At 52.4% G+C, this 11635-nt stretch overlaps 1 protein-coding gene across 4 annotated transcripts; it reads left to right on the forward strand.

Moving 5' to 3' along the window:
* The first annotated feature begins 3774 nt into the window (after positions 1-3774).
* On the forward strand, positions 3775-10613 carry EGR2 (early growth response 2). 4 transcript variants are annotated; one of them, XM_005565754.4, is made up of 3 exons: positions 3775-4009; positions 6646-6754; positions 8137-10613. In XM_005565754.4, the coding sequence occupies exons 1-3, from the start codon at positions 3911-3913 to the stop codon at positions 9396-9398; spliced, it is 1470 nt and encodes a 489-aa protein (XP_005565811.1). In that variant the 5' UTR covers positions 3775-3910; the 3' UTR covers positions 9399-10613. The 4 variants fall into 4 exon arrangements, with proteins under 4 accessions (XP_005565811.1, XP_065377127.1, XP_065377128.1 ...); XM_065521055.2 differs by lacking the exon at positions 3775-4009 and adding an exon at positions 6235-6545; XM_065521056.2 differs by lacking the exon at positions 3775-4009 and adding an exon at positions 6235-6348.
* Positions 10614-11635: the final 1022 nt, after the last annotated feature.

Here is an 11635-nt window from a genome sequence, read left to right on the forward strand (position 1 = left end):
GCAGTGGTGTGATCTTGGCTCACTGCAACCTCTGCTTCCCGGGTTCAAGCGATTCTCCCGCCTCAGCCTCCCAAGTAGCTGGGACTACAGGTGCGTGCCACCACGCCCAGCTAATTTTTGTGTTTTTAGTACAGATGGGGTTTCACCATGTTGGCCAGGATGGTCTTGATCTCTTGACCTCATGATCCGCCTGCCTCGGCCTCCCAAAGTGCTGGGATTACAGGTGTGAGCCACCGCGCCCTGCCAGAACTTTTAACTACCTAGGTGTTTAAGTACATATAGCCAGGTAGTGGCAGGATTTGGGTTTGAACCCAGGACCACAGGATTTAAATCCAGGCCTTATGGGCCTCTAGAGCCTATAACCTTAACCGTAATCATGAGAAATAATGACCATTCTTATCAAGATTATCTGATTGAAATATACAATTTGTTTTTTTTTTTGGTTTAACGCTGCGAAGCAACTGCTCTGACAACTGGATGCACTGACTGGCCTGGTCCTTTTGTCAGTATAAAAGCAAAGCTTCTATAACAAGTATGACATCATTTGGAAGAAGAAAAATTCCTCCCCATAACCTGGTAATGTAAGCAGGTTAGTAATATGTGTATAAAAATCCATAAGCTCCTCAGTTATAGCAAACTTTATTTTTTATATAATTAGAGATAATAAATTAAAGGTATAAGCTGAAAGATTCAAAAATATAAAAAGGCATGATTTGGGATGAAGATTATGCTTTGAACCTTTGTGATCAGACTGTCAGCCTATCAGTTATTAAAGTGGACACCAGGTCATGGTATACCATGCATTGATTTACCTTTTATCTTTTGCCAGCAATGGTAAAGCGATCTGCAGATTTGTCAGGATGTGTTTCTACTAGAAAAGCTGCACTTATAAACTCTATTCATTTAAAATGGGACAAAATTCACACAGTCTGTCATTTCCTTATTAAGAAATAGACAACTAAGAAATGTTTTTCATTGCGACTGTCACCAAGACACAATGCTGATATCAATAAGCATTTTTGTGTATGTTCTCCTTGCTGAAACCTTGTCAGCATGTTCTCATTTGCTTACAGAAGCTGAGTGGTAAAAAATTTCAAATGTAAAAATTCTAATGTCACTGTCATTAGCCAGAAAAAGAAAAGGCAGAGCAAAGAAAGAATCTTGGAGAATAAAGTCTCTCTGGAGACACTCCAAGGAGGATGCCTGTACCAGCTACCTTCAGCCCCAGTGCTCTAGACATGGAGATGGCCTTAGAAGTTTCCACTAATGACTTTCCCCATTCCTCAAATGAACTTTGCTTCCTCCCACCTTGGCACCTTTCAACCTCTGTTCTTTCTCCCTGGAATCCTGTCTCCACTGACCTTCCCCCAATCCTTGCACATCCTTCAGATCTCTGCTTAGAGAAGTCTTCCTCAACCTCCAAGACTCACTTCGGTCCTTTGTCGTTTTCTTTCATTGGGATCAAACACTGTCATTGTTTGTAGTCATGTATTTGTGTGATACACAATGCTAAGTCCATGGGGTGGGAACCAGGCCTAGTTTTAGGCACTATTATACCCCTGGGGTTTGGTGTAGTGATGGACACCTAGTAGAGGCACATAAAATATCTAAAGGGAACCTGAGCACCCACTGCTTGGGCCAGTGCTACTGCTTGTGCTGCTGCTTCAACAAAATTAGATCATAGAGCTCTTATCTCCTCCTGTCCAGATTATTTGTGCCAGTGACACGTGACTTAAGTTGCACACTGGACTGGTGCAAAGCAATGCTTTCCTCAAGCTTCACAACGGTTTTGACTGGCGTAGCCTGGGCTTGGTTTATAGCCTCTGGGATTACCAGATTAGTAGTGAGAACCATTTATCAGTTGTTGAATGGTTGTAGAGAACCATTTATCAGTTTTTTTCAGCATATAGGGGCACCTTTAAGAAAGCTTGGCTGGATGGCAGAGTTGGAAATTGATCTGATTTTCACTGAAGTGCACATGTTCTACGCCATTCAAGTCTGAGGTCCCCACCCTCATGAGTGTCCCCAGTTAAGGCAAATTCTGACCTTCTTATGTCTTCCATTCCAGTAACAGTATTAGTATGGAAGGGAACAAAAATGACATCACAATAGGTAGAGCCTATGATGTGCAAAAATGTTAATAAATCAAAACACAAATATTAACAAATTATTTGTGACATCCCACTTGACTGATGGTGATCCTGTCACCACACTGTAAATGAGAATTTCAAATCTGGGTAAAAAAAAAAAAAACCTGAAAATCGCTCAGGGGACCCTGGGGTCCAGTTAGGACCTTCAGGTTGCCACCCCTGCCTGTCACCCCAAACATTTGGGGTGCAACCCCAGGAGTAAGCCTACTAAAGGGCTTCTATGCATCCTTGCTATTTTACTTTCGGGCTCTGGAATCTGGACAAAGCAAATTAGAATCTGGCATGAGTTTGCTACTCTTTTAATAGCCCTGATACATCTTGGAGTGCCCCATTTACTTGGGCATTTTTACAGCTCTATTTTAAAGAAAGTGAAAACAAAAAAGTTCAAATGTTTAATAGTAGGGACCATGGTACATGTTGGTATTCAACTCTCACATTCTCCATCCCCACACCCCTCCACCTCCAGCACAGTATCTTGCTCAGTAAACCCTGTGAAGTTTTTATTTGTCCGCACTTCTTTCTTCTCTCACCTCTTCTTGTCTCCAGGGAGGATACTGTGGGGCTGGCTCCTCTTATGACAGCGTCTATTAGTATGCTGGCTTTGTGCCAGCCTGGCTATTCCATTCACAATCTAAGTCTGGAGAGCCCAGGAACTCAAATTCTCCCTTTACAGTGGGTAGGGGGCGTGTCCATGACAGTCCCTTCTTCCTTGCCTGTAGAAAACCCTGACCTCAGCTTTGCTCTCCTCAGACACGCCAAAGAAAGGAGATGAAATTGGCGGAGGTGGCCTGATTCTTCGCTAGTGGGGGGAGTTAGGCTCCCAATCCTCAAAGAACTGTTCACTTTTCAGACCTGGGTTTTCCTGAGGGCACTATGTAGCGACCACTGTGCGCTGTACTTGGATTCAGAAGACCCGGCTGCAAGTTTGGATACGACCACTTACCAGCTACGTGACTTTAGGCAAGCCACTTTAGCTTTCTAAGGTTATCCACAGGGTGGCTGGCTTGAAAGAGTGCACCTTGATTCTGTTCCATTACCTGCACTACCCATATTTAAGGGTTGGTACTTCAAGAGACACTCAAAAAAACAAAGGTTACGAGAGTTATCTACTGACTCGTTTCAGAGGAGATTCAATAAAGGCTTCCCAGGACTGGCCCCAGGCATTCCCCGGCCTCCCCGCAGCTGCTGCCCGTCCCCGCCCCCACTCCATTCCCTGCGCACCACGGGCTGGTGCAGCGTAGCTCTTAGGGGGTGGTGTGAGTCCTTGGAAAGCTCCGAAGAATTTCAGAGGGTCAGTCACTCTCATTTACTCTAATGTGTTTTTAAGACTCCTTGATGGGGCTCCTTCCTCCACCCGCCTTCCATTGGCCTACTCCTCCGGGAAGGGTGGCAGCCGAAGACCTCGCGGTTTTCCCTCGCTCAGGCACCCCTGCCCCCTCCCCCCGGCCCGCGTCCTGCCCTCCGCGGCCTGCTGGCCGGGCACTCGGGCGTCCAGGAGCTCCCCCTCGGGGCGGCGCGCGGCGACCGCCGGCGGGTTTGCAGGCTGCGCCAGTCGCGGGGCGGCCCGGGCAACTCGCCCGCCTGCCAGTCCGCCCACGTGCGCAGAGAGGAGCGAAGCTCGAGCAGTCGCCGCGCCCGCGCTTGCCGCCGGTGGGTGCCTCACCTCAGGGGCCGGCGGGGGACGTAACCCGAGCCCCATCGCAGGGATCCGCATTTGCATAATTTGGCTTTCCCCCCTTCTTTCGGACTCAGGGCCGGAGATGCGAGTCGGGCTCCCCTCCGAGGCGTTGTCTTCCCCATGGTCAGCGCGGGGGCCGCGGGACCCGCCGGAGCGCAGGCGGAGCGGGCTGGCACACGTGGTAAGAACGCAGCTATCTTTTCTTGCTCTTCTCTTCTCTTCTCTTCTCTTCTCTTCTCTTCTCTTCTCTTCTCTTCTCTTCTCTTTTCTCCTTCCTTCCTTCCTTTCTTTCTTTCTAGGACTTTGCACATTTTTGCTGGGTGTGGGGTATCTACTAGGGTGCTAACCTTGCTGCGATTTCTTTCCACGTCCTTTTCATCCCCAATTGGAAAAAAGCGCATAGCGCGAGCGAGAAACTTTCCCAAATGTGCTCTGGGTGACTTACATCAGAGATGGCCGGCCGCCGGAGACCGGCTTTTTTGGAGGGAGAGGGAGAAGCAGCGCTTGGGTGGAAGAGCAGAGGGAGAGACCGCTCCCGGCCGCCCCAGGGCCATGACCGCGGTGCGCTGGGCCTGGCGAGAGCAGGCGCACGGCTGCAGCGGTCGAGGCAGGTGAGCGGCTGGAGAGCCGCCTGCAGCGCCGCGCTCCCTCCACGGCGTGGCGCAGTGGCTCCCGCCTGCCCCGGCCCGCACTAGGCTAGTGCCGCTCCGGGCCGGGGGTGAAAAAGGAACAGGACAGGCCCGCGAGGCTGACCCTGCGCATTATCCCTGGCCTCCACGGCTTTGGAGCGGGAAAGGGCTCTGGGGCAGTTCGCAACCTGCACAAACGACCATGAATGAGCCATGCAGGCGGCGGTGCGCTGGACTTGGGCACCCGGGACCAGCCTCCTGTGGGGCCCCGGCCAGGCCCGGTTACCTATGCGGGCTGGGGCTCACTGGTGGAAGCTTTGCGCCCAGCATGCCAGAACCTGCTGCTATTTGGACTTTGGAAAAGTTTTTTTAAATTGCTTTGGGAACTAAACAGAAGGGTTTCTACCGGGGTCTCGCAAAGTAAAACGAGTGGGTTGGGGGATGGGGATGGCGTCTTGAAAGTGATTAGAGATGCTTTCGGCCGTCACTGAGGACCGCGCTGGGCTCACCAAGGTGTTTTTTGGGGAGGGAGAGAAAATATTTATTCTAGTACGTGTATTCTGGCTCGGGTGCGGGCAGGGCGCGGCCCTGGATAGTGGGCCATGGGGGTCAGGAGGAATCTGTGGCTGCCGGGACAGGTAGTGAAGGCTAAGACAGTGTCTTCACAGAGCCTCCTGTCCCGCGAGCCCGGAGCCCGCTCTGCCGCCGGGACACTGCTGGCAACGCGGGCGCGCGGGCGCAGTCAACAGGGAGGTGTGTAGTGTAAGGTGTGTGAGCGGGTGTGTGAAGAGGGCAGCGGGGGCGGGAGTGTGTAGCGGAAGTGGAGCGAGTGTGTGTGTGTATGTGTGTGTGGAGGGGCAGGGTGAGTGTCCAAGCTTCCATCTGGACGCCCCCACGCAGCCGACCGCCCAGACGCGCCGGGAAGGGCGCCCGCTCCGCGCAGCAGCTGAAGGGGGGCGGGGAGCGCGCGGGCAGAGGAAGGAGGGTGTCTCCGGCTGAGGATTTCTCTCGAAGCTCCCCACAGTAATTCTGCTCCTCCTAGGGTTTACCCTCCCAGTCCCAAGGTGCCCAAAATACTTAAACAAACAAACAACCCAAACCTGTTCCGTTTTCGCTCCTGTATAAATAGAACAGACTTTCCAAAAAAGCAATACGCATTCACTCTTATCACCAGCCACTTCTTTCCACCAAGTAATTCAGAAAAAAGCAGTCAGCTTCCGTGAATGCATGTAGCTTTTTTTTTTCTTCGCTGCCTCCTTTTGCTTGCGGTTTTGAGCTGCCAAGAAAGTGAGTAGGGGTTTGACTGTAGTGTCTCGGCTCAGCTCGGTTTCTTTCCGAAGTTTAATTTTCCGGAATGGCTCCCAAACAAGGGCTAGGGAGGCGGAGCCGCCGGCACCGGATCTTCGCCTTTTTTGGAAAGTCCCAGAGAACCGGAATTCCTCCCCGCCCCGGGAGGCTGAGCCGCAGCCCGGAGCCGCTCGCTCTCCCGCTGTGGCTGTGGCTGGGTCCATGGCGCGCCCTCTCTCCCGCGATCCCTGTGCCCCGGACCCAGGCTGCAGCTAGGGCCGCGTGCCCGGGACCCCCGCGGATCCCCGCCGGCTGCGAGCTGGGAGTCGCGAGCCCGGCGGAGTCCGCGCGGCCGAGCCCGTGTATGCAAATCAGCCATGTGACGGCAAAAGCCGCCTGGCCCAGCCCTGTTCCTCAGTCCATATATGGGCAGCGACGTCACGGGTATTGAAGACCTGCCCATAAATACTTAGAGCAACACTTTCCGTCTAACTGAGCAAGGAGCAATTGATTAATAGCTCGGCGAGGGGACACACTGACTGTTATAATAACACTACACCAGCAACTCCTGGCTTCCCAGCAGCCGGAACACAGACAGGAGAGAGTCAGTGGCAAATAGCCATTTTTCTTATTTCTTTAAAAACAGCAACTTGTTTGCTACTTTTATTTCTGTTGATTTTTTTTTTTTTTTTTTTTTTTTTTGGTGTGTGTGGTGGTTGTTTTTAAGTGTGGAGGGCAAAAGGAGATACCATCCCAGGCTCAGTCCAACCCCTCTCCAAAACGGCTTTTCTGACACTCCAGGTAGCGAGGGAGTTGGGTCTCCAGGTTGTGCGAGGAGCAAATGATGACCGCCAAGGCCGTAGACAAAATCCCAGTAACTCTCAGTGGTTTTGTGCACCAGCTGTCTGACAACATCTACCCGGTGGAGGACCTCGCCGCCACGTCGGTGACCATCTTTCCCAATGCCGAACTGGGAGGCCCCTTTGACCAGATGAACGGAGTGGCTGGAGGTAAGCCGCGTGTCTTCGCAGGCCGGGACCTGCGCGGCCCGGAGGTGGTGGGTGGGGTGCAGTGGGTGTGCGGGAATCGCAGGAGAGGATTGGGGCTCCAGGTGGACGGTGCTGATTGCACTGGCTTTGAAGACTGGAAGTGGGTGTAGGAGGAACCTGCGGCAGCAGGGACCAGGGCGCGCGGGCAGATGCGCCAGGTCGCCAGCAAACCGGCGTGCGTGCGCCCCGGCGCGCCCAGCCCCGGGCGAGCGCAGGGATGGGGGTGGAAGAGGCGTCCCTTCAGGCTTCGAGGCTTGCGCAGGCCCTCTGGCCGGTAGCACTTCGACCTCCCCTCTCCCGGGGCAGGGGCAAAGTGACGGTAAAGTTCGGGGCTCCCGGGGAGAGCTGCGCGCCTGGAGAGCCGAGCGGCGGAGAAGCGCCAGGGGAAATCGTCGGTAGCTCCCTCCTGGGCAGAGCCGACCCCGGGAAAATCTCGGAGCGCTCCCTTCTTGCGGCCTGGAGGCGCTCCCCCACCTGCGCACCGCCCGCGAAGTTGAGGGGGTTAGCAAGGCGGGGGCTCCGGCCGGCGGAGGCAGGGAGTGGGTGGTGGAGGAGGGCGAGCAACGGCGGGAAGCAGCCCCCGGACTGCTGAGGGAGGCCCGCGGGGGCACCGGCGACGCCGGTTTCCTTGGCGATGCCGTGGAAGTCGTCTCTCGCGGCCCCCGCACCTTCCTCGAAGCCGGGCCACTGGCCTTGAGCTGAGGCGGGGACGCGCGGCTGTCGGGAAAGGCGGAGAAGATTGGGAGGGCAGGGAAACCTACGGACTCCTTCCTCTACAGCCCCCATTCCCTCCAGCAGCCCTCAGCTGAAGCGCAGCGGGAGAGGGAGGGAGAGAAAGGCACAAGGCGCTGCGGATGGGGAGCAGCCGGGAAGTCACCCACCCGCTTCTCGGGCTCTCCTCTCGGTTTGGCAGCATCACGGCACTAGGTCGATTCTTGGGTGGTGTTTGTCCTGGTGCCTCAGCCGTGGAACCCCCAGGCAAAGAAGAGGGAGAGAAGCTCCGGGCAGATGGGGCCTTTTAAAATATTGTTGTTGCTATTATTGGGTGTTTTTTATTGGGGACTAGAGCTGCAGATGGCTGGGGGTGGAGGGGAGTTGGGAAAAGCTCATTCTGCTTTTTTGGAGGTAGTTCTTGAGTTCCATACTGTCAATGGGTTGCCACAGTTGGGCTGGCCTCTTCTTACTGTCTGTGAGTCTCAATTTCCCTACCTTTTGGACTTTGCCCCAGCTCTACAGTGCTGAGACTCTGGGCCTTGGGAATGGACCTATGTGAGCCTGGGTGAGAAGGGAATCCTGGCTGTATTTTCATTGTTCCACCTCCATTCTGCCTTTTCCCTCCCCAGATGGCATGATCAACATTGACATGACTGGAGAGAAGAGGTCGTTGGATCTCCCATATCCCAGCAGCTTTGCTCCCGTCTCTGCACCTAGAAACCAGACCTTCACTTACATGGGCAAGTTCTCCATTGACCCTCAGTACCCTGGTGCCAGCTGCTACCCAGAAGGCATCATCAATATTGTGAGTGCAGGCATCTTGCAAGGGGTCACTTCCCCAGCTTCGACCACAGCCTCATCCAGCGTCACTTCTGCCTCCCCCAACCCACTGGCCACAGGACCCCTGGGTGTGTGCACCATGTCCCAGACCCAGCCTGACCTGGACCACCTGTACTCTCCACCACCGCCTCCTCCTCCTTATTCTGGCTGTGCAGGAGACCTCTACCAGGACCCTTCTGCGTTCCTGTCAGCAGCCACCACCTCCACTTCTTCCTCTCTGGCCTACCCACCACCTCCTTCCTATCCGTCCCCCAAGCCAGCCACGGACCCAGGTCTCTTCCCAATGATCCCAGACTATCCTGGATTCTTTCCATCTCAGTGCCAGAGAGACCTACATGGTACAGCTGGCCCAGACCGTAAGCCCTTTCCCTGCCCCCTGGACACCCTGCGGGTGCCCCCTCCACTCACTCCACTCTCTACCATCCGTAACTTTACCCTGGGGGGCCCCAGTACTGGGGTGACCGGACCAGGGGCCAGTGGAGGCAGCGAGGGACCCCGACTGCCTGGTAGCAGCTCAGCAGCAGCCGCCGCCGCGGCTGCCGCCGCCTATAACCCGCATCACCTGCCACTGCGGCCCATTCTGAGGCCTCGCAAGTACCCCAACAGACCTAGCAAGACGCCAGTGCACGAGAGGCCCTACCCGTGCCCAGCAGAAGGCTGCGACCGGCGGTTCTCCCGCTCCGACGAGCTGACACGGCACATCCGAATCCACACTGGGCATAAGCCCTTCCAGTGTCGGATCTGCATGCGCAACTTCAGCCGCAGTGACCACCTCACCACCCACATCCGTACCCACACCGGTGAGAAGCCCTTCGCCTGTGACTACTGTGGCCGAAAGTTTGCCCGGAGTGATGAGAGGAAGCGCCACACCAAGATCCACCTGAGACAGAAAGAGCGGAAAAGCAGTGCCCCCTCTGCCTCAGTGCCAGCCCCCTCTACAGCCTCCTGCTCTGGGGGCGTGCAGCCTGGGGGCACCCTGTGCAGCAGCAGCAGCAGCACTCTTGGTGGAGGGCCGCTCGCCCCTTGCTCCTCTCGGACCCGGACACCTTGAGATGAGACTCGGGCTGACACACCAGTTCCCAAAGGTCCCGGAGGCCCTTTGTCCACTGGAGCTGCACAACAAACACTACCACCCTTCCCTGTCCCTCCCTCCCTTTGTTGGGCAAAGGGCTTTGGTGGAGCTAGCACTGCCCCCTTTCCACCTAGAAGCAGTTCCTTCCTAGAATTTAGCCCATTCTAGTCTCTCTTAGGTGAGTTGACTATCAACCCAAGGCAAAGGGGAGGCTCAGAAGGGGGTGGTGGGGGACCCCTGGCCAAGAGGGCAGAGGTCTGACCCTGCTTTAAAGGGTTGTTTGACTAGGTTTTGCTCCCCCACTTCCCCTTATTTTGACCCATCACAGGTTTTTGACCCTGGATGTCAGAGTTGATCTAAGACATTTTCTACAATAGGTTGGGAGACGCTGATCCCTTCAAGTGGGAACAGCAAAAAGACAAGCAAAACTGATGTGCACTTTATGGCTTGGGACTGATTTAGGGCATGTTGTACAGTGAGTGAAGTATGGCCTTTATGCCGCACTCTGTGGCCCTAGAATGGCGAATCAGAGCATATCTAGTTGTCTCAACCCTTGAAGCAATATGTATTATAAACTCAGAGAACAGAAGTGCAATGTGATGGGAGGGACATAGCAATATCTGCTCCTTTTCGAGTTGAGAAATGTAGACTATTTTTTCAGTGTATATCCACTCAGATTTCGTGTATTTTTGATGTACACTGTTCTCTACAATTCTGAATCTTTGGGGAAAAATGTAAAGCATTTATGATCTCTTGAAATGAGTCAGAGGTTAACTTATTTAAGGGGGATGTACATATATTCTCTGAAACTAGGATGCATGCAATTGTGTTGGAAGTGTCCTTGGTGCCTTGTGTGATGTAGACAATGTTACAGGGTCTGCATGTAAATGGGTTGCCTTATGGAAAGAAAAATCACTCCCTGGGTTTAGTATGGCTGTATATTTCTGCCTATTAATATTTGGAATTTTTTTTAGAAAGTATATTTTTGTATGCTTTGTTTTGTGACTTAAAAGTGTTACCTTTGTAGTCAAATTTCAGATAAGAATGTACATAATGTTACTGGAGCTGATTTGTTTAGTCATTAGCTCTTAATAGTTGTGAAAAAATAAATCTATTCTAATGCAAAACCACTAACTGAAGTTCAGATAATGGATGGTTTGTGACTATAGTGTAAATAAATACTTTTCAACAATATTTTTGTTGCAGAAATCATTTCTGAAATACTTACTGGGTGGGAATTAAACAGTCATTCAGTCGCTGTGGCAGTATTTTTTAAAAACAGCACTAAGCACCAGTGAAAATGCTTTGACCAAACCATGGTCTCCAGGTCTTCTTTGCTAGCCTCTGGATACCAACCCCAAAGCAGGCTCCATTCATAATCAAACACTAGTGTTCTGGGGATTTCCCCCATGCATTAGTGTAAAAGTGGGGAGGCGTTGTTTTGACTCATTGTTCCGTTGTCTCTAACAGCCTATAGCTTCTCTCCGCTCCTGAGTGGGCTCCGGAAAATAAATACTTACAAACAAGTGCCCACTCGGAGACTACACATTTGCAACCGCTTTCAGAACCCTGACCAGGGTCTGGAACTCAGACGAGATGTGGCTTTGTGGAAAGTGTGGTGGCGTGGTCAAGCTGGAAATGACTTTCAGCTTCCAGGATTAGTCTCATGACCACAGAAAACTTTTTGAAAAGCGCTATCATCTCTTCAGATCGAAAATGCTCCCAGACGCTGCTGATGACAGCATGAATGGGTTGCCAAAGGAATTACCCCAGGACTCATTTCTCTCCAGCCTTCACTTCCCAACTGATTACCCCTATCTGAAAGGATCATTGATCTGCCAAAGGTTTGGTGGGTCTAGAAGTGACCATCAAAATACTCAGCTCATTAGATATAGATGCCTCAAGAAAATCTCAAAGATGATCTAAACTAAATAGGCCAATATAGTCCTCCATGGTACTGGATAAGGGTTTGCAAAGAATATACTGTAGGGTTCGTTTTACTGCAAGTCTTTTGTAGTGGTTTTAAAATATAAATTCACCAAAAAATAGTTAATTTAGCCACAAGTAAACAGATGATGCCTTTGTGAAGTTATCATCTTTACTGTAAAATCTGGGCCTAAATATCATTTACGTTCACCCACCTCTGGATCCTTACACAAATGTAACATGTTGCAGCAGCGTCCACTGTTTAGCTGACATCTGAAAATCCCTTTGTC

This window comes from Macaca fascicularis, chromosome 9 (genome assembly GCF_037993035.2).
Source record: "Macaca fascicularis isolate 582-1 chromosome 9, T2T-MFA8v1.1".
In the NCBI taxonomy this organism is placed as follows: domain Eukaryota; kingdom Metazoa; phylum Chordata; class Mammalia; order Primates; family Cercopithecidae; genus Macaca; species Macaca fascicularis.

Coding starts and splice junctions, on each gene's coding strand:
- EGR2 (XM_005565754.4), top strand. CDS start 3,911: ATGCGAGTCGGGCTCCCCTCCGAGGCGTTGTCTTCCCCATGGTCAGCG. Junction 4,010..6,645: donor GGAGCGGGCTGGCACACGTG/GTAAGAACGCAG, acceptor TTTGTGCACCAG/CTGTCTGACAACATCTACCC. Junction 6,755..8,136: donor GATGAACGGAGTGGCTGGAG/GTAAGCCGCGTG, acceptor TTCCCTCCCCAG/ATGGCATGATCAACATTGAC.